General features: G+C 50.7%; 4 protein-coding genes across 11 annotated transcripts in view; 2 read left to right on the forward strand and 2 right to left on the reverse strand.

Moving 5' to 3' along the window:
* The first annotated feature begins 379 nt into the window (after nt 1-379).
* CENPT (centromere protein T) lies at nt 380-5975 on the forward strand. 4 transcript variants are annotated; one of them, XM_027619179.2, is made up of 13 exons: nt 380-554; nt 1678-1768; nt 1905-1992; nt 2100-2196; nt 2319-2455; nt 2579-2615; nt 2827-2975; nt 3567-3767; nt 4063-4347; nt 4624-4714; nt 5273-5470; nt 5536-5667; nt 5745-5975. In XM_027619179.2, the coding sequence occupies exons 1-13, from the start codon at nt 430-432 to the stop codon at nt 5866-5868; spliced, it is 1755 nt and encodes a 584-aa protein (XP_027474980.1). In that variant the 5' UTR covers nt 380-429; the 3' UTR covers nt 5869-5975. The 4 variants fall into 4 exon arrangements, with proteins under 4 accessions (XP_027474980.1, XP_027474981.1, XP_027474982.1 ...); XM_027619180.2 differs by having other exon boundaries at nt 5563-5667; XM_027619181.2 differs by having other exon boundaries at nt 1714-1768.
* Nucleotides 5976-6087: 112 nt separating this feature from the next.
* TSNAXIP1 (translin associated factor X interacting protein 1) lies at nt 6088-22713 on the reverse strand. Of its 4 annotated transcripts, none has more exons than XM_027619086.2 (16): nt 22585-22713; nt 18187-18286; nt 11569-11681; nt 11294-11417; nt 10099-10192; nt 9342-9538; nt 8951-9086; nt 8346-8515; nt 8109-8268; nt 7902-8032; nt 7644-7769; nt 7360-7512; nt 7150-7259; nt 6803-6941; nt 6587-6693; nt 6088-6385 (listed from the first exon to the last, which is right to left on the reverse strand). In XM_027619086.2, exons 1-16 carry the CDS (start codon nt 22629-22631, stop codon nt 6145-6147), a joined length of 2148 nt encoding a protein of 715 aa, XP_027474887.2. In that variant the 5' UTR covers nt 22632-22713; the 3' UTR covers nt 6088-6144. The 4 variants fall into 4 exon arrangements, with proteins under 4 accessions (XP_027474887.2, XP_027474888.2, XP_027474886.2 ...); XM_027619087.2 differs by having other exon boundaries at nt 6815-6941; nt 11294-11420; XM_027619085.2 differs by having other exon boundaries at nt 11294-11420.
* Nucleotides 20640-22622, reverse strand: LOC113936123 (cytochrome c oxidase subunit 6B1-like). Its single transcript, XM_027619089.1, has 2 exons — nt 22585-22622; nt 20640-21025 (listed from the first exon to the last, which is right to left on the reverse strand). Exon 2 carries the CDS (start codon nt 21013-21015, stop codon nt 20755-20757), a length of 261 nt encoding a protein of 86 aa, XP_027474890.1. The 5' UTR covers nt 21016-21025; nt 22585-22622; the 3' UTR covers nt 20640-20754.
* A 492-nt stretch (nt 22714-23205) lies between the features above and the next one.
* The window catches only part of RANBP10 (RAN binding protein 10), a 66497-nt gene continuing 65076 nt past the window's right edge, over nt 23206-24626 (forward strand). The window contains exons 1-2 of one of the 2 annotated variants that reach the window (XM_027619190.2): nt 23206-23477; nt 24269-24380. In XM_027619190.2, coding sequence (XP_027474991.1) covers nt 23243-23477; nt 24269-24380 — 347 coding nt within the window. In that variant the 5' untranslated portion in view covers nt 23206-23242. The remainder of the gene's footprint in view (nt 23478-24268; nt 24381-24626) is intronic. The other variant, XM_027619189.2, reaches the window with a different exon arrangement.

Consider the following 24626-nt stretch of genomic DNA (forward strand, 5'->3'; position numbering starts at 1 on the left):
TGTCAGATGCTGAGTTAAATATTATCTCATTGAGGGGCGCCCGGCTGGCTCAGTCTGTAGTGCAGAGGACTCTTGATCTCGGGGTGTTGAGTTCCAGTCCCACCTTGGGTGTAGAGATTACTTAAATAAACTTTAAAAATATATATATTTCATTGAATCAGTACAAGCCCCTTATTAGGTGGGTATCATCCTCAACTTACAGAAACCAAGGCTTCGACTGGTTGCACACATTTGTCCAGGTGCACTCCCAGGTAAAAGTGCCTCCAAATCCGGAGCTTACAACGAACCACCACTACACACACCACGCGCCTCTGGGCGGTAGGGTTAGAACTGCAACTCCCGTGAGGCTGTGCGGCAGCCTCGCGAGAGTTGGCTTAAATGCTGCGGCGGGAAGGCGGCGGCTTCAGCTACCTCAGCGGTTAGAAGGGGATGGCTGAGGCGATGGCGGAGAGTTACAACCGTGATAGCGAGCCTACGACTCGCACGCTGTTGCGGCGCGTGCTGGATACTGCGGATACGCGCACCCCGCGGCGACGCCGAAGTGCTAGAGTTAGGTATGGGAGGGCGCTGCCCGAGCGTGTGAACAACCATCGGAATTAGGGGGGTCAGGCTTCGGCGGGATCCAGCGCTGACCCTGTTTGGAGAGGGAAACTGAGTCTCGGAGAGCCGCAGGGCCCCGGGTTCTGAGAACTGGGTCCACCCTTTACTGGGTTCGGGTGAGCTGTTTGTGCCCCCACCCCCGGGACTCCAGGCTGCCACGTCTCAGGACTACAAAGCTCAACTCTGCTCGCGTCTTTGGTTTCTGCCTCTAGGCGCTCAGAATCTGGCCTTCTCTACTGTTCTCTGGGCCACACCTTCCCCCCACACCAGCCCAAAGAGTGTCCAGGCATCTGCCCTGAACTGCCTCCTCTGTGGTCCGCACTTTTCCCTGCACATTCAGTCCCCTTTCCCTGTAACGCCCAGCTGGAAGATGGGAAAGGAGTTAGAGAGCACAGTCTGGGCAGAATTCGGGAGGCAGGACGGGCAGAACTAGAAAGATGCTTTGCTAGGGAGCAGGGAATTTGGCCTGACCTGGGGGCAGTGTCAGTGGATGAGGGCTATGGTGAGCTCCTCCTGGTGCAGAGGGTGTGGGAGTTGGCATCTGCCAGACTGGTGCAGTGCCGTTCTCTTATAGGCCCTGGGAAGCTATTCATTGTAGGTTTTAGACCTATAAGTGATGAGGTGGGAGCTGTGCTTTGGGAATCTTAGAGGGACTGGAACGGAGACCAGGGCTGGAGTGACCAATGTAGAAGTTGCTGTGAAACCCTGACAAGTACTAAAAAGGTTTCAAAATATTTAAATATCCTTTTTTGTTATGTTAATGTCAGGAGTGAATATTCTTCTAATTGCTCCTTTTGTCTGTGTGGCCTCTACTTCTAACAGAGTCAGTTCTGTAAAGCCTTCCTCAGCCCCTCCCTCTGGCTGGATCATTATGGTCTCCCTTTCTTCCCCTATCCCTTAGGTTCCCCTTCATCCACAGAGCTGTTGATATAGAGCTAGAAACAGGCTGTGGGAGGGGCTGGATCCCTGGCCTTGAGGGAAAAGGGCTTCAAGCCAAGATCCCTGATGAAAGCACATCTCTGCATTCTCTAGTTCCCTCTCCCTACTTAATTCTTAGAGCTGTTGGTCTTTACGCAGTGCCCAGAAAGCCTTACTTGAAACACCTTCCTCCAGGAGGCTGAGCAGCCCAACAAAGATGAATGTGAGGCGGCGTTCCCATAGAGCCAGGGTAAGTGCCCAGCCCACTGACCACTACAGGCTCTGGCTGCCTTCAGGGGGCTCTGAGGTCTAGCTCTGCTCTGGAGCCCACCTTGAGGGAATCTCAAGGCAAAGGAACAGAAGGATTGCTTGGTGCTTTTACCCAGTCTATTGGCAGATTGGCCCATGTTCATACCAGTGGGAACCTGGAGGAACAGACACCCCGGACTCTGCTGAAGAACATCCTTCTAACTGGTGAGTGAACCTAACTTGCTGATCAGGGTTAGACACCAGTTCCTTGGTATCCCTCATTCAGGGCAGACTGCCCTGCCATCCCTACCCTCTCCTTGCTGTCTCTGCAGCCCCAGAATCTTCCGTCATGATGCCAGAGTCTGTGGTGAAGCCAGTGCCGACACCGCAAGTGGTCCAGTCCTCTAGACGGGAAAGCAGTCGGGGCAGGTGCACAGTGAATTCTTCCCTTCACTGGGATATTGGGCAGCTCTGATCAGGGAGTCTCTTGAGGGCCCCAGAAGCCAGTATTGGGCTTCCTGGCCTGTCTGAGATAAGTTCCATCCTTGTAGCCTGGAGCTGCAACTTCCTGAGCTTGAGCCCCCCACAACCCTGGCTCTAGGTCTTCTGGCTCCTGGCAGGAGGAAGCAGAGGCAAAGATTGTCAGTGTTTCAGCAAGGAATGGACCAGGGACTGCCTCTCTCCCAAGGTAAGACCCTGGACAACACCTTTGGCCACACTCTCTTGCCCTCTAGAGAGGCTGAGGAGGCCTGAGAGTGGGCTCTCATGAGCCTGGTAACTTACCATAGTTTATTTTTGAATTCTCTTGCAGAGCCTCGTGGGAATGGCAGTGCCTCCTCCCTCACCAGGTGCTGTTGCCTATCCTGGGGTTGGTGGAAAGGCTTGGAGAGGGAGGTATTGATTGTGATGGAATCTGGCCTACTGGTCCCTGCCAGTTTTAGCTTCATAGCATCATGGCTGTGTACTAAGAGATGAGAGCCCCAGGGCGGATGGGGGAATTCTCCTGAAAATTGGGCCTCAGATACCTGACTTTCCTTTGTGCCTCCTCCCTCCCACCAGCTCCCTCAATTTGACCTTTGCCACACCTCTCCAGCCCCAATCAGTGCAGAGGCCTGGTTTGGCTCGCAGACCTCCTACCCGCCGAGCTGTAGATGTGGGTGCATTTTTGCAGGATCTGCGAGATACTTCTTTGGCCTTGGCTTCTCCAGGTAAGGTTGAGATTTCCGTCTCCCTCCCCTGTAGGAGGTGCTGCTGAGTCCAGGATTACTCCTCTCTCTGTCAAGTCAAGGACAGTGAGCAAGCTTGCTAGTAGGTCTATGAGGAGTTTCTGCTTTCTTTCTCCAAAGTGCTGGTGCCAGTCTCGGTCCCAGTATCTTCTAGGATCCCATATTCTTGAGAAGCTACAGGGCTGAGGGTAGGAAAGGTATGGTGTGGTGGCTGGATCTTCTTGGGAGATAGATAAGGGTCAGGTTTCAGGATAGCTGGCCAGTCAGAACTGATTTCAGAAAACAGCCTGATTTCAGAAAACAAGTCAAGTTCACCAGAGTAAGAGGAGGGTTCTTAGCAGAGTGAGAAGTGTGGAGGCATAGGTGAGCAGTTTTGGTGGGACAAGCTGTGGAGAGTGTGAATGCCAGGCTAAGAAGTGGGAAGGTAAGCAAAGAGACCTATGGAAGGAGGATAAGGCTTAGAGTACTAGGTAGTTTTTTCTGAAGGCCACTTGGGGCAGACCCATGGCGTCTGGTGAGTGGGTAGCAGCAGGTAGGTCTGGAAAACAGTGTCAACTGGCCTTTCATTTCCAGGCGACAGCCTCAGAACCCCCGTTGCCACCCTGCCAACGGATACCGTGTTGGAGGATACTCAGCCCTTCTCCCAGCCCTTGATTGGTCGTTCCCCCAGTGTGTACCACTCCCTACCCTGTCTCTCTCACACTGAGGCTGAAGATGCTGAGAGGGCTGTCAGTCACAGGATACAGAGCAGTGGGCCTAGGCTGCAGAACCACAGTGAGTATGTGGGGCCTATGGCCCAGAGCTAAGCCTTGGATGAAAATTGGCATTTGTGCTTTTCCCTCCTCAGGCCTATGTGTGTGCCCTGCAGAGTCCCTTGGTTGTTGATTCCTCTTACATGTCAGAGCAGAGTCGGTTTTGGACCAGAATACTCCAAACAAGTACCCTGGGTCTGCCTCTGGACATTTCTCCTCAGTGACCTAGACTGGGTTTACTACTCTACCTTTATCCTTCTCAGAGCTGCAGCCTTGGCCTACTGCTTCTCTAACCTGTATTCTCTCCCTTGATTCAGATCCTGGAAAACCAACCCAACTTCTGGCAGGAAAGGCAAAGAAGGTTGATGCCCTTGCTGTGAGCTTCCCAAACAACAGCAGTGCTGTTTCTGGAGAAGATGGAGTAGAGCCCTTACAGGATGGAGTTGGTGAGGAGGCAGAGGAAAGGATGGAGGAAAGTTTGAGTGTGAGCAAAGTGATGGCCACAACAGGAACACAAGGATCTGTCAGGATGGAAAAGTCTAAGGGACATAGAGAAATGACAGAAGCTGCTGAGGCCAAGGAGCCGGAAGGATCTTCAGGAGGTGAGGACATCTCTGGTAGGACAGGTAAGGGGCCCAATGCAGGGATGAGGGAGTGAGTGGGTGACAGCTGTGTTCAGTCTCTAATCTGAGGAGTTGTACCCCTAGGTTGTGTTTCTGGGCACAAGTGGTGGGTCAGGGAGACTCTGAGGGGCCCATTGCTTGACTGGCCAGAGCTAAATGGGGCCCTTGAGGAACAGGAAAAGGAAGCTGTGGGCCTTGACAGTTGGGTGAGATAATCAAGCCTGAGCCCCCTCTAATCCTGCCCTTTCTCTACAGCAAGTCCAGAGTTGGCCTCCAGCACCACTGAGTTTCTTCAGGCCAGGCAACCTCAGTTTCTTGAGCCAGCCCCACCACCTAGCACTGCAGTGTAAGATCCCATGACCTTGTTCTGCATGGGCCTCTTGGGAAGGGGGCAGGCTTCTGAGCTTGGCATTGAGCACCAAAGGGTTATCCCCCTTCCTGTTGGTATGCAGATGATCACTCAAGAGAGCACCCTGAGGTGGGCTGGGTGGGGCTCACTGAGCACATGTGTCATCTTGGTGCATACATCCAGGTTCTTAGAGGAACCTGGGTAGGGGGAAGTGCCTAAGTCAGTATGTAGTCAGAGAAGGCTTCCTGGAAGACGATTAGCAGAATCAGATAGGCAGCAACAGACTGAGGGTCTAGGACCTGAGGGTCTAGGGCCTGAGCAAGTACTAGCTTGTGTAATGAGTCTAGACTGGGACTTTGGGTCAGGGCCTCAGGAAAAGACCAGGCCTCTGTGTGGCCCCTGTCCGCACTGCCTCCCAGCAGACAGTTAGAGCTATTGGTCCACATTAGCCAAGGAGCACATGGGCCCTAGTCTTCGCAGGAGCCAATAAGACTTGTTTTTGATTAGGAGCCTCTTTGGGCAGCATTTTAGCTAACTATCCACTCCTGCTCCTAGCTTATCTTCAGAGCCTCTGGAGCCTCTATCAACCAGGCTTCCTCCCAGGGCCCGAACCCCTGGCCCCAGGGCCCGAACCCCTGGCCCCAGGCCCCGTCAAGATCCCCACAAGACTGGATTGAGCCACTATGTGAAACTCTTTAGCTTCTATGCCAAGATGCCCATGGAGAAGGCAGCTCTTGAGATGGTGGAGAAGTGGTGAGTCCTGGACACTCTGGGTGGGGAGAGGAGCCCTCAGATCATCAATAGACTGTTCTGTTCAGTCTGTTCTACCCCAACCCTTTTGGCAGCCTGGACAAGTATTTCCAGCATCTTTGTGACGACCTGGAGGTATTTGCTGCTCATGCCGGCCGCAAGACTGTGAGGCCAGAGGACCTGGAACTGCTGATGCGAAGGTAAGTGGGCAGAAGCAGGGAGGTGCTGGGTGTGGGAGTGTTGGCCCTGATTCTATCTCTATCCTCCTCTGCTACAGGCAGGGCCTGGTCAACGACCAAGTCTCACTGCATGTGCTTGTGGAGCGGCACCTGCCCCTGGAGTACCGGCAGCTGCTCATCCCTTGTGCATTCAGTGGCAACTCTGTCTTCCCTGCCCAGTAGTGGCCAGGCCTCAACACCTGCCCAGTCCCCACCTTGGGGACAGCCACACATATTCTTCCAGGTCTCTTCCCCACCTCCCCAGCATCAATAAAGTGTCACAAACAGAATGTGCTGTGTTTTGGTGTATATCCTGTGGCCAGCCAGGCCAGGACCAATTCCCCTCCCTCCCTCCCCTCAATTCCCCAGCATAACCTGGAGAATAGGTTCAGACAAATAATTTTATATTAAAAGTCAGAGGTTAGCAGCACTGGAGCACTAAGGCTGCCCACAGTGGCCCTAGCTTGCAGGCTCCTGCTCTCGAGACCCCATGCGCCTGATGTCAGTCATCTGAAGCCGTTCCAGGGCAATCTTGAGCTGTACCACAATGCCATCTTCCTTCTCTTCACCCTCCTCAGGCAATTCTGTCCTGGGGACCTGGAAGGCCCTGCTCAAGTAGCCATTTAGGGTCTGCTTGTCCAGGCCGGGATCGATGTTCATCAGGGCTTCACGTACCTTGGGTAGGGTTACCTCATCACGGCTACCGCACAAAGAAAGAGAGATAGGCCTTGACTCCTTTCTGCACCCCAGATGCCAAGGTGCCCTCTGCTGAGCTTGAGCAGTATATAGTGCCCAGTGGCAAGCTCAGTACACAGGGAGATCCAAGGCCTTGAGATGCCACCCTGTGGCATAGGGACTTGCCTATGGCTAAGTGGGCCTAAGGGCCTCAGGAGGTACTCACAGTTCCAGGCCCAGCTCCTGTTTTAGTTCCTGTAAATACTCATCCTTTTCATCCACATACTGTTCCCACAGCTTTTGTACAAAGGGCATACTCTGGCCCTCTTCATCCTGGGAGGGGCCACAAGGCAGGGTGAGAACATGTTGGTTGGGGTCCAGCAGAGGCTAGGGCAGAGCTGGGCAAGTTCCTGGACAACCCCCACCCACCACATACACGTACAGAGGTGGGTACCTCTATAAATAACGAGGGGTAGTTGATCAAGTCTGCATTGCTGCTGTTGGGATGCCAGCCTCCTGCCTCCATCAACTCCTGAATTTTCTCTTCCTTCTTGAAGGGGAAGGTGCTCTTGAGGACAGTGCTGTGGGAGACACAAGGACCAACAGACCTGGCTGAGGCCTGCTCACCCATCTTCCTATACCCCTTTGCCAGCCCCACTAGTGCTCAAAAAGGACAAGTGCTGAGGCTGTGAGGCCTTCCTGCCAGGCTCCACTTTCCCCTGCACATCTGGGAGCCTGGCCAGATGAAATGTTGGACAGGAGTTTGGGGTGGCTGGACCAGCCTCTCACCTTAAGTTCTCCATGGTTATCAGCCCCTCATTCTGACTGTCAGCATTTGTCATCTCCTTCAGCAGCTGTGCCACTGTCTCCTTCTGCTTGATGTATACACTCTCACTCCTCTACAGGGAAGGAAGCATTGACTAACTTGCTGCTTCCTGGAGTGGTAGGGATAGAGCTGGCCTATGCCGGGGACAAAGGGAGGGCCAGGCCCAACCTCACCTTTCCCATCAAGACTGCATAGAACTGACTCATGACCTCATTAGACCGGAAGAGCTTAATATTTTCAAAAATGGTGTAAGCCCAGGCCATGGCTTCACCAGGTCCAAAGCGATGCTCCAGGAAACTGAAGAAGAAATCTGGGAATTTCTCTTTCTGCAGGGTGGGAAATGAATGTTTGGTAAGCCTACCCCATGGTGGGTTGGCCCTTCTCCCTAACACCCCAATGGAACCTCCTGGAAGACTCTGGAGGCCACACCAAGCCAAAATGGCCCATGAGATCTGACCTGCTCCTCAACAAGACGTAGCTTCCAGGCATCCTTGAGGAGGTTTACCACATCCTTCTTGGATGGTTTCTTGTTCTCCACAAGGCCATCAAATCGAAGCAAGGGAGGGATGTCTTCCCCATAGCCCTGGAAGGGAGAGTGTCAGTTCATCTCGGGGCCCAGGCAGAGCCCCAGATGGTTTCCCCAGAACCTCAAGTCTTAGCAAGGTCTGGCTGTTCTGACTCTGGCCCCAAGCCTTCCGAGCCCAGGGACCCCTACCAGAGCAGGAAAGAAGTCTTTCTCCCGGAGCAGCCCCTCGCCAATCTCCTCCAGGAGCACATCCACCAGCTGGTCACTGTTCTTGCCCTCAGCCAGCATTTGCCAGCGATCTGGGCCCCCAGCCACCACATCTGCAGGTGCAGAGAGGGAGCTGGAGTCCAAACCACATCCTTGAGCAGTCCCTGGGAGCACAGTGGCCATCATTACCTTCGCACTTGCTCCAGTCAGGCCGTGGTGTAGAGGTGCGCTGGATCTCCTGGAGCTCAGAATGAAACTGGTCCCGCTCCCTCAGTGTGGTCATATGCAACTGCAGCAGTATCTCGTGCTCCTTGCAGACCTCTTCATAGTCACCTCTCAGGCTGTCCAGCTGTGGACAAGATGATTGATCCTTGCTACCTACCTGCATGGCCCTGCCCTGCCCTGCCCACCCACCAGTACCTGTACCTGCTCCTGCAGTTCTTTGTTGGTCTTCTCTTGCATTTCAAAGTCCCTCCTGGGCACCACATCTCCAAAGTTGGCCTTCATGGTGTTGAGTTCCATCTGCGTGCGGGTCAGGTCTTGCCGGGCCATCTTCAGAGCCAGTGTTAACTTCACAGGGTCCTCCCCCCAGATGCCTGCCAGAGTACCCGCCAGCTTGCATCACCCTGGCTCTAGGGCCTATAGCCCAGGGCAGGTTTAGAGTGTTCCTCAGGGCCTGGTCCTAGGTCCTTCTCTCCCTGATTGGGAACCCCTGGGTCTTTCCCACAGCACTAACAGCTTAGAACTTCAGGCTTAAATAGAGAAGCCGAGGACATGGGGTACCAGGCCTGTCCTGCTCTGAGGGAGTCTAGGCTGCCTCAGCAGACAATAATTGTTTCCTACTTAAACAATGAGTCTATGACTCTCAGTCCAACTCAAAAGATAAATAGACCCAGGCAGCAGCAGGAACATCCCCACTTTGTGAATGGGGATGGAACAAACAGATATTAAGAGAGTTGAACAAATGGGAATGAGTGGCAAGACTCCTCTCTAACACCTCCTCAGGGGAGAGAAACCCACCTCAGGCTTACCTGGGGACTGGGCTAATGACATGTCCTCCCTCTGGTACCGCAGCTCATTCAGGTCTGCAGTGAGGATCTTGCGGGCATCTCGCTCACTGAGGTAGCGCAGGTACTCTTCTGCCAAATTCTTTCTCAGTTTGGATACCTGTTGGGAAGGTTGCTGTGTGGTCGGGGCCTGTACATAGCTAGCCATCAAAGGGGATGGGATGGGTGCTGAGTGGCCCATCAGGGCCTGGAAACAGGAAAGGTGGAGGGAGGAGACAAGGTGGTGGCTCAATATATCAATCCAGGCAGAAGGGTAGAGAGTTAAGGAGACACCTTAGTGACCAAGACCTCAGATCATCCCTAGGGTGGGGGAGCAGGAATTCAGAGAGTTGGTCACCACACTACTCCCATTCACCTCACTCTGCAATGAGATTTTCTCCTCATTCTTTTTGTCAATGAGTTTTAGCAAATTCATCTTCTCTCTCTTCAGCATGGAGATTTCATATCTCTCCTCAGCCCGCATGGCCAGGATCCTCTCATTGCAGTCCTCATTCACAGTGACAAGCTTGGCCTTCAGGGGCTCCAGAGCCCGAATCTTCTCCCTCTGGTGGGCTAAGCAGGGACAGGTGGGAGAGTCCCTTTGGGACCATAGAGAACAAAGAGTCAGGAGACACTGATCCTAAGGTCACAGTGAGGGGCTATGTCTTTTGCAAACTCCAGGTGTCTATGCTTGCCTTGTTCAAAGCATCACCCCTGTTTAAGGCCTTCCTACATTTGCTTTTAAACCAGAGACAGAGTCTGGCTGGGGTTTCATCAATGCCCTTTCTCCCTATAGCCTTTAGTCCTGCAGCTGTACCATGCCCAGCACCTCCCGTACCTGGTTGGGGAGGCTCATCATTTCCCGGAGGTACTCACTCCCTCCTGGGCTTCACTCTCAATAGTAAAGTTGCTTCCTTTCCTACAGACACAACTTTACCATGTTTCCCAAGGACAGGAGGTAGTCAGGTGCTCTATCACACAGGACAGTGTAAGCAAAAAAGCTGAGCAAGGCCTAGTGACCTCAAGGCCCAGTTAGTAGTTGCCCCAATACTTCTGCGCAGCCCCAGAAGGTCAGAGTAGGATCCTCTCCATGCCTTCCAGACTGGATCCAGGCACAGAAGCTGCAGTCTTACCCAGCATCACCTCATACGCATTCTTGATGGAGGATAGCAATGGCTTGTACGTTTTAAAGTCCTCTATGAAGAACTCAAAGATTTCTCTGTAAGGCTGGCAAGAAAAGGGGACCTGTCACCTCCTGGCCTATGGCTGCCACTCTCTTAAGCTTAGAAGTATTGTGGCAAGAAGCTGCCAGGTGACCCATATTCAAATAAATGTCCCAGGGCACCACCTGGGTCTCTCAGTGCCAGGAAGCTGAGGGGCAGCTCTGTCCCTCTCAACAATTTTCTGGAGGTCTCTCCTGATACTATCTCTGAAGCCTGGCAGATGACCTGGGTCAGGGCCACCCCACTCTGGCTCTCCAGGCAGCCAACCTTCTCCAAGCACTGTGCCTCAGTTGGCCTCTCACCTCTTGCTATCTTATAGACCTGTGGAGGCAGGAGGAGATCAAATGTTCTAGCCTTGTATTCTGACCAAATAGAAGTGTCATTTCCTGTTCCATTTGGACACAGAAGTTTTTGGAGGCAGCATTATGTACTGGAATTAGCATAGGCTCTGGAATCAGCCCTGAGTTCATATCCCAGCCCCACCACTTCATAGCTATATGCCTTCTCTGAAGTTCTGCTTCCTTGATGAAGTACCTTCAGCCTGTGAGATTGTATTCAAGGCCCCATTCAGGTCCTGGCAAACAGATGATGCTCAGCAAATGCTTCTTTCAGTGACTAAGTCGGAAGTGAGGGATTCCCTGTCATCATCCCTGTCTGAGCACGAATTTGGTGATTCCCTCCTTAATATGTATTAGAATCTAATGTGCATCTAGGTTTTTCTATGTATCTGGGCTGAGTTCCTCAAGCTTGGGTCTGTCATCCCTAGGCTGGTGAACCCTGCATGACCCCTTCTTGCCCAACTGCCAGGATTCAGGCTCCATTGACTGATGTCCAACAACCCATGCAAGGCACTGATCACAGAGCTGAAGGGACTGGAGACAGCATCCAGTCTACTACCTGACTCAGGTGTGGAAAATCAAACCTCAGGAGAGGTTTGCCTGCTCACTAACTTTGTCATAGAACATGTTTCCCCTACCAGGAATGGGGACCCCAAAGAGCTGAGAGAGGCTGGTCTCTCCTGAAGTCTGAAGTGCTCAGTCCTAGTGAGTAAGGTTTCCTCCCACCTGTCCTCCCACCCTCCCCACAGTTATTCTGTGGTTCTAACCTGCAGCCTCAGCTCCTGGGTAGAATCTGTGCTCAGGTCCAGCAGGAGGAGCTCCTTGCGTAGGTAGTTCTCTAGCCGCTCCAGGTACCTCGGCTTAGTAATGCCCAGGGGCTGCTTCAGCCAGCTACTGCAGGGGATGGCGGGATGAGATGTGATGGGCACCCCACAGTGCTCTTGCATCATTAATCTGGGGCAGCACACACCCCTGTGCTGTCTCTGGGTCCAATGCTGGGTCTGTTACCAGCCCATCCACCACGGGGCTCACCCTAGCTTACCCTGCTCGTTTCCGATAATCATATGAACAGGGCTTTCGATTATGCAGAATGGTCTGACCACTGGTGTATGTGGGCCATGGGGATAGTTGGTCACCACTGGAGAACTGACAGGACTGCAGGAAGAGACAGGTGGGGTTACCATGGTAACACTGCTCCCTTTCCTGATGCTCCTCTCCATCTTCTTCCTTCTACTTTTTTTTTTTTTTTGAGATTGATTTATTTGAGGTGGCGGTGGGGAGAGAGCACACATGCATGTGCAAGCATAGGGAGGGCACATGGAGAGAATCTCAAGCAGACCCCTGCTGAGTGCAGAGCCCACATGGGGCTCAATCCCATGACCCCGAGATCATGACCTGAGCTAAAATGAAGAGTTGGAAGCCTGACCAACTGAGCCACCTAGGAGCCCCTACTCTTTTTTTTTTTTAAGATTTTATTTATTTATTTATTTATTTATTTGAGAGCAAGAGAAAGAGTACGTACACACAGGGGAGGGTCAGAGGAGGAGGGAAAGGGAGAGAGAATCTTGAGCAGGTGCCACACCAAGTGTGGAGCCAGATGCAGGGCTCAATCCCAAGACCCTGAGATCATGACCTGAGCTGAAACCAAGAGTCAGACACTTAACCGCTTAACCAACTGAGCCACCCAGGCACCCCACCTCCGTCTACTCTTGATTTTTTCCCCAACATCTCTCTCTCTCTCTTTTTTAAGCAGGCTCCACTCCCAACATGGAGCTTGAACTCATGGCCCTGAGATCAAGAGTCGCATGCCCTACCAACTGAGCCAGCCAGGTGCCCCTCCCTAGCATTTCTTAATATGGTTCATAATTAAGACTATGGGCCCTAGAGGTAGAGTTTAGGTTAAAAAGCCAGATATCCCTTATTGGCTGTGTGACCACAGGCTTAACTTCTCTGAACTTCAGTCTCTGCATTTGTAAAATGGGGATGGTTTTAGTTCCCATTGCACTGTATTAATGTGAGGGTGCAGTGAGAAAACATGAAGTTGGTTTACACAGACTCAGACACCTCCTTGGAATTCAGTAAAGGTGAGCTATTCTTCTCTTCTGTGTGTCAGTGAGTATTGCATGTATGAAAACAGATGTGAGTCCTGATATGTACCAGCCCTTGCCCCACAGCACAGTCCAGGGACAGAGAGAGATAGAGGAGGGCAGGCCCAGCCTCATGCCTGGACTGACACACATATAGGACTGCAGAGATGCAGCATGGGGAGCTGTGGACCCTAGGAGGAGACTAAGCTGTAACCCCTGAGCTGGGGGAAGATAGGTGGGAGTGCCCTGAAGCAGTGGGATCTCATTTTGAACCTTGAGCAGGGGTAGGGAGTAGAAGCAGTTAATATGTATGGGCTGTTTTAGTTTTTTAAAGATTTTATTTATTTATTTGAGAGAGAGAGATGGAGAAGTGACAGAGATAGCGAGAGAGAGCACAAGTGGGGAGGAGAGGGAGAAGCAAGTTCCCTGCTGAGCAGGGAGCCCAATGCAGGGCTTGATCCCAGGACCCTGGGATCATGACCTGAGCCGAAGGAAGATGCTTAATGACTAAGCCACCCAGGAGCCCCATGGGCTGGTTTTTTAACCTTTTCATGAAATACTCAAAACTTAAGGGGAAAAAAATGAGCTTCTGACCCAGCGAAGCTCACTTCTGTAGTTCATCCATTCAGTCATCCATTTGTTCATCAGATATTCCTGGGGCCATAGTACATTCTTGAACCCCTGCTGGGTTCTAGGGACATGAGGGAAGCTAGGGGTATGATGGAGGTGGGATGACAAGCGAACTGATAATCACAAGTCAGCAGGTAGTGACTAAAGCCAATGCAGATTACCAGGAGGGGACAAACCCTGACTAGAAGGGACCAGGGGACCAGGGGAAGCTAATCATCTTGTAGGAGGTGGTGATGTCTGTGATGTTCATTCAGTAAAGCTTGAATGAGTATATAAGAGGAGCTGAGGTCGTGTGGGAGAGGGTGTGTGTCGTAGGGTTAGAGGTGGGGCACAAAGACATCCTGGGTAGCACCAAAACCTCAGGGAAACAGCACATGTTTTAAAGAGCTATGAATAGGGGCACCTGGGTGGCCCAGTTGTTGGGCGTCTGCCTTCGGCTTCGGTCGTGGTCCCAGGGTCCTGGGATCGAGCCCTGCATTGGGCTCCCTGCTCGGCGGGAGGTCTTCTTCTCCCTCTCCCACTCGCCCTGCTTGTGTTCCCTCTCTCGCTGTGTCTTTCTCTGTCAAGAAAAAAAAATTAAAAAATTAAAAAAAAATCTTTAAAGAGCTATGAATAGAGGTGAATGCCCAAGGACAGCAGGCCGCCTGAGGCTGAGGCCTGAGGTGGTCAGTGTAGAGGGAGACAGAGATGGAGCAGGAGCTTTAGGCAGAAGGGGTAGTCCTTACCGCCTTATAACTGTGAAAAAATTAGAAAATTCCTAAATGTCTAGAAATTAGAAAACTCCTAAGTATTTAAAATTAAAAGCAGTCATGAAATGATTACATAAAGGCTTAACATAGAAATATGCTAATGATATATCTCTAAGGGTTAAGTAAAGCCTGAAATTAGGGAATAAGCACAAGTAGGTAAAAACAGATGTCCGGAGCATATGGGTGGCTCAGTTGGTTAAGCAACTGCCTTCGGCTCAGGTCATGATCCCAGGGTCCTGGGATCGAACACCACATCAAGGTCCCTGCTTGGCTAGAAGCCTGCTTCTCCCTCTCTCACTCCCCCTGCTTGTGTTTCTTCTCACTCTGTGTCTCTCTCTGTCAATTAAATAAATAAATAAAATCTTAAAACAACCAAAAAACAAAACGGATGTCCAGAAGACAGAAAAAATAATCTAAGAGGTTATCAGTAATTATTATCCTCTATGATAGGCCATTAGGTGCTTATTTTTCTGTAATTGAACATTTTTCAAAATTTTCTACAATGCAAGTAGATTACTATCCAATTTAAAAGAAAATTGGGGGGGCGCCTGGGTGGCTCAGTCGTTAAGCATCTGCCTTCAGCTCAGGTCATGATCCCAGGGTCCTGGGATCGAGCCCCGCATCGGGCTCCCTGCTCGGCAGGAAGCTTGCTTCTCCCTCTCCCACTCCCCCTGCTTGTGTTCCCTCTCTCGCTGTGTCTCTCTCTGTCAAATAAATAAATAAAATCTTTAAAAAAAAAAGAAAATTGGGGGCGCCTGACTGGCTCAATTGGTAGAGCCTGCGACTCCTAATCTCGGCACCACGTTGGGGTGTAGAGATTACTTAAAAATAAAATATTTAATAAAGAAAGAAAAGAAAAGAAAATTGAATTAGAGTTCAATGTTTAATTCAATATTAGAGCCCCCTCCATGGCCCTTAACTATTTCGAAATTGAACAAGAAATTTCTATTTTTCTTGACCCATTAACTTCTTAGAATACAACATGTTATAGAAATAATGTTGGGGGCATCTGGCTGGCTCAGTTGGAGGAGCATGGGACTCTTGATATCAGGGTTGTAAGTTTGGGTCCCAGGTTGGGTGTAGAAATTACTAAAAATAGGGCACCTGGGTGGCTCAGATGGTTAAGCATCTGCCTTCGGCTCAGGTCGTGATCCCGGGGTCCTGGGATTGAGTCCTGCATCGGGCTCCTGCTCCTTGGGAGACTGCTTCTCCCTCTGCTTCTCTCTCTCTCTCTCTCTGTCTGTCATGAATAAATAAATAAAATCTTAAAAAAAAAGAGTTTAAAAAAAGAAATTACTAAAAATAAATAAACCTTAAAAAAAAAGAATGTTAAAATTACATGTTCAAAATGTTTGCGACATGATCAGAGCAGCGCTCACAAGGTATTTATTTTATTCATTTTAATTTAAAACAATTTTTAAATTATTTATTTAATTTTAAGTAGGCTCCACGTGACCTAAGATCAAGACCTGAGCTCTGATAAGAGTAAGGTGCTTAATGGACTGAGCCACCCAGGCACCCTTTTAATTATTTTTTAAGTAATATCTACCCCCCAATGTGGGGCTCCAATCGTATGCTCTACTGACTAAAACTGCCAGGTGCCCTGGAATGTATGTATTTATTTATTTATTAAAGATTTTTTTTTAAGATTTTAGTTATTTGACAAAGAAAGGAGAACACAACAAGCAGGAGCGGCAGGCAGAGGGAGAGGGAGAAGCAGGCTTCCCGCTTAGGGCGCTCAATGCGGGGCTCGATCCCAGGAGTCCGGGAACATGACCGGAGCTGAAGGCGGACGCTTCACCGACTGAGCCACACAGGCGCCCGCCCGGATATTTATTTTAATTGGTTAAAATACTTTTGCTGTGGGTGCCTGGGTGGCTCAGTTGGTTAAGCGACTGCCTTCGGCTCACGTCATGATCCTGGAGTCCCGGGATCGAGGCCTGCATCAGGCTCCCTGTTCAGCGGGGAGTCTGCTTCTCCCTCTGATCCTCTTCTGTCTCGTGCTCTCTATCTCTCATTCTCTCCCTCAAATAAATAAATAAAATCTTTAAAAAATAAAAATAAAAAAATAAAATAAAATACTTTTGCTCTTAGGAAAGAAAGCCTTAAGTTTTCTTTCTGTTTGAGAAGAACTATGGGGGCGCCTGGATGGCTCAGTTAAGTGCCCCACTCTTGATTTCAGCTCAGGTCATGATCTCAGGGTGGTGGGTTTGAGCCTCCAGCCCCCAGCCCCTTGCCTTGTCCCAGGCTCTGCGCTCAACACAGAGTCTGCTTGTCCCTCTCTCTCTCTGCTCCCCTCCCCACTTGTGCACTGTCTCTCAAATTAAAACAACAACAAAAAACAAAGATGGGGTGCCTGGGTGGCTCAGGCAGTTAAGCATCTACTTTCGGCTCAGGTCACGATCCCAGGGTCCGGGGATCGAGCCCCACGTTGGGCTCCCTGCTTAGCAGGAGCCTGCCTCTCCCTCTTCTCCCCACTTGCGCTCTCTCGCTATCTCTATCACTATCTGTCTCTCTCTCAAATAAGTAAATAAAATCTTTAAAAAAAATAAATAAAAGTATAAATAGACAAATTGGAAAAACGAGAGAAATCAAACTGTTAAACATCAGGCCGGAAAAAAAAATGTTTTTGAAATTGGTCAAAATTGATGTGATTTTTTGGGGGGGAGGGATGTGATTTTTATAAAAGTACCAAGTAACCCTGAAAGACACCGGGGAATGTGACAAACAAGCGCCTGACCCTAGTGAATTAATACATTTTTCAGACTTTCAAAAGGCCAGTCCTTACGTTCTGTCTGCCGTTTCTGTGGAGAGAAAATGTGGTCACCCTACACTGATTCCTGGGCAGGTGCGGCTTCCAGGTCTTAGCTATCATTACCAGCAGGGCTCCACCAGGAGGTGGGTGGAAAGAGGTGTTCCCCGGCGCTCCATGCTCTCTGCTACTCCCTGCAGGTGGAAACGGGAAGGGCGGCCACAGGGCGGGGCAGGGGTAGAGGGTGGGGAAGGGTTGCAGGTCGGTGGGAGAGAACAATGCCCCCTAGTGGTGAAGAGTGGCGGTGTTGCCGCTGCACGAAAGAGCTGGAACCCAGCTACATGGAGTGGGTGGCAGCTGAGTGGAGTGGGGAGAATGTACCCCAAGTCATCCGGCGTTCTGGAGCCGTGGCTGCGCTTGGTCTCCACGAAGAGTCCACGCTGACCCCCTTTCCCTCTCTGGAGTCGGGATCACCATTTTGGGAGTCTCCATCCTAACAATGTGTGGGGCCCATGTGTCCCTAAATTACCCATACAGGACACACACAAAGAAAACCACCACACAGTCCATAATGCTCCACTGTGAGCTGGAGTTAGAAGTCTGCTAAACTGTTTTTTCAAAAAAAATAAAATGTGCTTTTTCATCTGATTCCCATAACGGCTGTGTTTGCTAATCCTATGATCATATCAACAAAAACCTAAAAGTACTTAATGAGACAGCATTCATTTTTTAAAAAAGTAAGCTCTACGCCCCATGTGGGGGTTGAACTCACCACCCAGAGATCAAGAGTCACATGCTCTACCGACTGAGCCAGCCAGGTGCCCCAAGATAGAGACAGCATTCATTGTTATATAAAAACTTAAAAGAACAGGACTGGAGGAAGGACATTTCCTGAGACTAGTAGCGTCTCTACTTCCAACCCAGAGCCAGCAACACGAGGGGAGAACAACCCTTTACTCCTGCCTTCACATATATACTCACAGCATTATGGAGCTCTCAACATATGCCCACCACTCAAGTATACTATCAGGAACCAAGGCCATACAGAAAAAAAGATACAGTCATAGCCCTGAAGGATCCTGGCAGATCTGGTGTGAGCATCCCAGCACCTAGCACAATGTCTGGAATACATTAGGCTGAATGAAAAAATGAGGTCCACTCCAGAATGCTGAGTTGCAGGGGAAGGGTGTCCATGGACAGCAGCTGCTTCTCTCTCTGCCAGGGGAGGTCTGGAAGGGCTTTTCAGATGAGGTCCAGCCAGTGTGCACACCCCTACCTCAGAGCTTGATGGACCTGGCTTCTGTGAGCCACACTCCCTTAACTGGGGAGAAGCCACTCTAGGAGGCATGTTTCAGATGCATGGTGCTTTTGGGTTGCAGAGAGGGAGGCAGATAGGGTCCAAGAGCTGAAATTTGGGTTTCCAACAAGACATTGGCACTAACCAGTGTCTTCCGTTTCTGAGAAAGCTTGCGATTCTGGGTGTTCTTGGTTTCTGTGAGGAAGGAGTCATCTATGGTCCATCCTGAAGTCCGCATGTGTGTTCTGCACAGAAAAGGGGAAGACAGTGGTAGGTGACAGAGCCCTGAGTGGGGAGAGCACCCCCACCCTTCCCAGATCTACAAGACATGGCCTCTTCTCTCTGCTGCAGATCTAGGCTCTGGGTCTTCCCAGTACTGCCTACAGATTCCCAGAGATGCTGCCAACAAGCTCCTGGCCCTGGGTCCAAAACATTTTCCAACATTCCCCGGAAACCTTCTCATGCTGAGAATCTCACCAATTCCTGCAGTGACAGGAAAGCCTCACCATGAGCCCAGAAAACTCTGTGGGCTTACACTTTCATTCAATGTTCAGATAAGTTTCATGTTTGTGACTCTGACACATTCTGGGGGTGTGATACCAAAGGCAGGTGCTATAGGACAAGAAGCACAGGGCCTGGGGTCCATGAGCTGGGGTGTGAGTCCCCAACCTGCACTTATTGGCTGAAGGGCGTGGGGGCTGACATCTGGAGTTCCAAGAGGAACCCCTGGGCAAGTCACTTAACCTCTCTCAGCCTAGTTTGCTCATAAGGAAATGGAGACAAGTCTTTTTTTTTTTTTAAAGATTTTATTTATTTATTTGAGAGAGAGAATGAGAGAGAGAGAGCACATGAGAGGAGGGAGGGTCAGAGGGAGAAACAGACTCCCCGCTGAGCAGGGAGCCCGATGCGGGACTTGATCCCGGAACTCCAGGATCATGACCTGAGCCGAAGGCAGTCGCCTAACCAACTGAGCCACCCAGGTGCCCGAGACAAGTCTTTTTAAAAAAAAAAAAGATTTTATTTATTTGAGAGAGAGTGAGAGAGCGAGAGTGCCCAAGCAAGCATGAGTGGGGGGAGGGGCAGAGGGAGAAGCAGACTCCCCGCTGAGCAGGGAGCCTGACATCACACGATCCTGAGACCATGACCTGAGCTGAAGGCAGTCGCTTAACTGAGTTACCCAGGTGCCCCTCTAACACTTTACGCTGTATTTTTAAATTTTTAAAAAGATTTTATTTATTTATTTGACAGAGAGAGAGAGACAGAGAAAGATAGAGACAGAGAGAGCACAAGCAGGGGAGTGGCAGATAGAGGGAGAAGCAGGCTCCCAGCTGAGCAGGGAGCCCAATGGAGGACTCAATTCCAGGACCCCGGGATCATGACCTGAGCTGAAGGCAGACACTTAACCGATTGAGCCACCCAGGCGCCTCCAGGTGCCCCTCTATTTTATTTTTTTAAAGATTTTATTTTTAAGTAATCTTTACACCCAATGTGGGGCTCAAACTTATAACCCCAAGATCAAGAGTCACATGCCCTACTGACTGGAGCCAGCCGGGCAACCCCCCCTATATTTCTACTTTAAAGGTGGAGAAAACTCAAGTCATCTAACAGATGTAAGGCAATGGGTTTGACGGGGATATGTCCTGGTATTGAGTGAAATCAAGCTGCTGAGTTCTATCTACAAAGCTACTGTGGCAGGGAGGTGAGGATGAAAGGAGAAAGCCAATGGGGAACAGAAACCTCCCTCACGGAAAAAAATACACAATTTTTAAAAAGATTTTATTTATTTATTTGAAAGAACGAGAGAGAGAGAGCATGAGCAGAGTGAGGGGCAGAGGGAGAAGCAGGCTCCCCGCTGAGCAAGGAGCCCCGATGCCGGTTCGATCCTGGGACTCGATCCTGGGACTCAATCCTGGGACTCTGGGATCATGACCCAAGCCACAGGCAGATGCTCAACTGATGGAGCCACCCGGGCACCCTGGGAAATACACAATTTGAAGGTCCCTTGTAGAGGATCTGCTCACACATTTATAGTACAAGGTCTAGCCTATCCTTCATCATCCTGGCCTTGCTCTAAGGGGAGCTGGAGGAGGACACACATACTGTGCCTCTAAGGCAAACAGCTTGGCCCAATGTCCAATGTACATTACTAAATACTGGTGAAGAATATGGACAGGAATCAATGATATTTTGTACTGCTACCAAATTCAGCCTCAGCAATTACCTTCTTCTTCTTCTTCTTCTCCTTCTCCTCCTTCCTCTTCCTCTTCTTTGGGTATATAGGAATTTTTATTATACTATTTTCATGTGGTTCAAAAATTACATAAGAGAAGTTTTTTGAAATTGTATAGATAATAAAGGGGAGCACACAGATAAATTTTAGCACATCCAGGGGCTTGAGGCTGTTTTGTATCACTCACTCTATTGTCTGGTATAGAGAAGGTGGTCAGTTTAATAACATAAAACTTAAACAAAACAGAAAAAAACAGTCACCTTGAAGCCCCTCTTACTGGTCAAGGTATTAATTCCCACCACAGCTTCTTGCCCGATCACCTGGCTCTTTTATACACACGCAGTCTTACACTTTTCCAATGAATATTTATTATTAGTTAAGCCATGATTCAGAATCCCAGGGTGGGGATCACCATGCACCCAGGTCCCCCTTCACCTCCCTGGGAGAAGGAGGGAGGACAGAGGAGATGTGGGTGAAGCCAGTTCAGATCTTCCCAGGAAATGTGTCTTCTGCCCGCCAGTCGTCCCAGGCTGATACCCAGGATATGGGGCAGAGGGACTTGTACACACGACGGTACCATTCGCACATGGAGACATCACCCCCTTTAGCAGTCATTGCCTTCTCACAGCAGTGGAAGTCCAGGTAGTTCTGCCAGCAGTTCCTGGTCTGGTTATGGTTGGGGAAGCGGCTGCCAAAAGGGGCAGTCTGGTAGTTCTTGATTTTGGTCTTGATGTCTTCTGCCATGGTGCTGATTCTAAACACACCACAGCAGCACCTCACAGCTCAATGTGACCCTCTAAAGATTTTATTTTATAAGTAATCTCTACACCCAATGTGGGGCCCAAACTCACAACCTGGAGATCAAGAGTCACAGAGTCACAACTGAGCCAACCAAGTGCCCCCATTTTGCTTCCTTCTTAAAACAGATGTGCATTTATTCTCCAGAATCTGTTTCATATCCCTTTCAAACATGACTGCAGTTCCCTAAATCATTCCTGTGCTGGGTAACGACACTCTTTCTCAAGCCTGCTGCATGGTTCCTGTAGATTTATTTTAGCTCTGGATAAAATAATTAAATTGGCAAATAATTTCCTTTTTTTTTTAAGAGAGGGAGGAGAGGAGGGACAGCGAGAGAATCTTAAGCAGTCTCCATGCCCAGCACAGAGCTGATGCGGGGCTGGATCCCACAGCCCCACGATCATGACCTGAGCCGAAATCAAGAGTCAGACGCTCAACTGAATGAGCCACCTAGGCGCCCCTCCTGACTTTTGTAGGCTTTCTTTGTTGGGGCAGCAAACCCTGAAGGATTAGAGTTTAGGTGAGATCAGGTTTTTGCACTGGTAATGAGTAAAAGGGAGAAACCACATTCATTAAACACTTACTGAATGCTTAGTATATGCAAAGGCTGTGATGACAGCTTCACTTATTCTGCCTAAATTTTCCCAACAATGTTTGTGAAGTGGGTTGTATCATCCCCATGTTTGAGATACAGAAGCAGAGGCCCAGCACTTAAGAGACTTCTCTGGGTTCCCAAAGCTAGAAAGATATTTAGCCAAATTTTAAATTTTTTTAAATTTTTTAAAAAGATTTTTATTAGAGACAGCGAGATAGAAAGAGAGCACGAGCGGGGGAGGGGCAGAGGGAGAGAGAGAAGCCGACTCCCCACTGAGCGGGGAGCCCCACCTGGAGCAGATCCCAGGACCGGGAGATCATGACCTGAGCCGAAGGCAGACCCTCAACCACCTGAGCCACTCAGGAGCCCCAAATTTTTGTTTTAATATGTACACGTTGTGGCTTTCCTGGCTAATAGAGCTTGTTGTCATATTTTGCAGTGCCCAGAGGCTGCAACCCCCGAATAGACAGCAATTCGACAAGCATTTTTACCATAAACCAAAGGGTGAAGAGGCAGTTTATTAACCCTGTGGCTAAGAGCTCAGGTTCAGAAGTCTCACGTAGCTGGGTTCAAATTCCAGTTCCACCACTTATAAACGTGTAAAACACATGCTCTCTCCAGGCTTCTACTCATTTGTAAAATGAAGATATTACTACCTCATAGAGTTGCGAGGTTAAATGTGCCATATATAAAGCATTTGGCACATAGTATATGCTTAATACATGCTGGCTCTTAACTAATGATAAAGTGCGCCGGCCTTTTGCTAGCGCGAAATGTCCTCAGGGGCTAAGTCAGTCCTCATTCCGTTTCTGCACCACAGATCCTGTGGGGCCTGAAGCCCCGGACAAATTGACAGAGGCATTTCTCTTTCTGGAAGTTGTCAAACCGTCCTCTCCACCCTCAGTCTGGCCAGCGCCTACCTCGACGTGGTCGCGAAGCTGGAGCACCGCGACTTCGGGGAGGCCATGACCCTCTCGCAGCCAAGCAGCCTGCACCTGCGGCCGGGAAAGCTGTGGTAGTGTACAGCCCGTCGCTATGGCGACCAGGCCCCAGCATCCCAGCGGCGGGGGCGGGGCCAAGGTTGTGCCACGCCCCCGCTCCCCGAGCCCGCAGGCTGGGAGGAAAGCTAATTAGCAAAGGTGGCCTCGGACCCGGGAGCAGGGTCCCCTCAGTCAATCACTACAGTGGATTTGACCCTAGCTATTAAAACTGAGGCGGGGGGGATAAACAGAGGCCATGGGGGAGTGCGGTGAACTGAAGGCCTGGAGCCGCGTTGCCAGCGGGAATTGTAGTTTTTGGTTTCCCGAAGTCTCCGCCAAACAGGCTTACGACTGAACAGATTTGTACTACATCTTCCAAAGTTCCGTACGAGCTCGGGTTGTCCCGCCTCTGGGGGGCTCTGCATTGTGGGATATGGAGTCCGAAATGTGGCGAGGCGTGGCAGTGTCCAAAGAGAGGTGTCGGACACGGACTCGGTTTCCCTGCGGCCTCGGTAGGCTCGTCGGCCATTGGCTGATCGGGGAGGATCTGGTCCCGCTCCTCCCCGCCCCCAGTGACACAATAGCAGCTCCCTCCAAGATGGCGGCGGCAGCGGCGGACCCGGGAGCTGGGAGCCCGCAGGCTGGAGATTCCTCTGGCGGGGGCGCTGGGGGCGGGCTCCCGTCCCCGGGGGAGCAGGAGCTGAGCCGGCGCCTTCAGCGCCTGTACCCCGCGGTCAACCAGCATGAGACGCCACTGCCTCGCTCTTGGAGCCCCAAGGACAAGTACAACTACATCGGCCTCTCCCAGGGCAACCTCCGCGTCCACTACAAAGGTATCGCCCTGTTTGGCCCAGGGGGGTGGAGGGGAAGACCAGAGCATCTGCCAGGCTCTGTGATGCCCGGCCCCTGCCCCATCACGTCCCTTCCCCGTCCTGGGTGCTCCGAGTTAGGCCTTGGCCCCTGCGGGGTGTCCAAGGTTTTGAGGCTGACCAGGCCGAGGGTCGACTGCCTAGACTGCTGTGTCCTGAGACACCCGATGTCAAGAGAACTGCAACAGGTGTCCAAACCCACTACTGGGCTGGACCTTCCTCCCGAGGACCTTCTTGCTTATCCTGGGATAGCTCCAATTCCAGTTGGGCCTTTCATCACTGCTTAGTTTTGGGAGTGTCAGAAGAAGGGGGTGGTCACATCCCCTCCATTAGCCAGAGGCCTATGGGCTTGCTCACCTGCCAGATATCACAGACAGAGCTTGGAGTTCTTTACTAAAGTTGAGGGGGGTGGACTCCCAGAGCTGCCTCCTCCCCTGATCTCCCAGGTGGGCTCGCTGTGTTCTGGAGAGACTGCCAGCAGCACTTGGGAATCTCTCAGATGCATCCACATTGCCTGTACCCTCCTTTAGTTTGTATGGGAGAAAGTGTCTCTGGCAGGGCTGCTATTCACAGGAGGAGGTGAGCCAAAGGTGGGGAGGTTTATGTGTTTGCTCAGTTGTTGTTTAGTTATTCTTCAAACAGTGTAAGGGCTTCCTCTGGCCATGAAGGGGTGAAGTTGCCATGGAGCAGAAAAGAACGAGGCTTTTATCTGAATTTCTTTCTGCTGAAATTTCTTCCTTGCTCTCTCTTACTAGGTCATGGCAAAAATCACAAAGATGCTGCCTCAGTGCGTGCCACCCACCCCATACCTGCTGCCTGTGGCATTTATTACTTTGAGGTGAAGATTGTCAGCAAAGGAAGAGATGGGTAAGCCCCTTCTTACCACCTTCTTTTCCCCAGCACTGAGCTGTTCCTTGTGGTCAGAGTCCGAGGTCTCCTGGCTGACACTTGTGACTGGTGTGAGCTGCTGAGCTGCATGGGTCTGGGCTGCAGAGGGTTGAATAGTGGGGCTGCCTCTGTTACCTGACTGTGGGCATGGCCTGGTCTAAGCAGCAGCCCTTGATGGCAAGTAGGTGCATTGCGGGTAGAGAACAAGACTTCTCTTTAGTGATT

This window comes from Zalophus californianus, chromosome 17 (genome assembly GCF_009762305.2).
Source record: "Zalophus californianus isolate mZalCal1 chromosome 17, mZalCal1.pri.v2, whole genome shotgun sequence".
In the NCBI taxonomy this organism is placed as follows: domain Eukaryota; kingdom Metazoa; phylum Chordata; class Mammalia; order Carnivora; family Otariidae; genus Zalophus; species Zalophus californianus.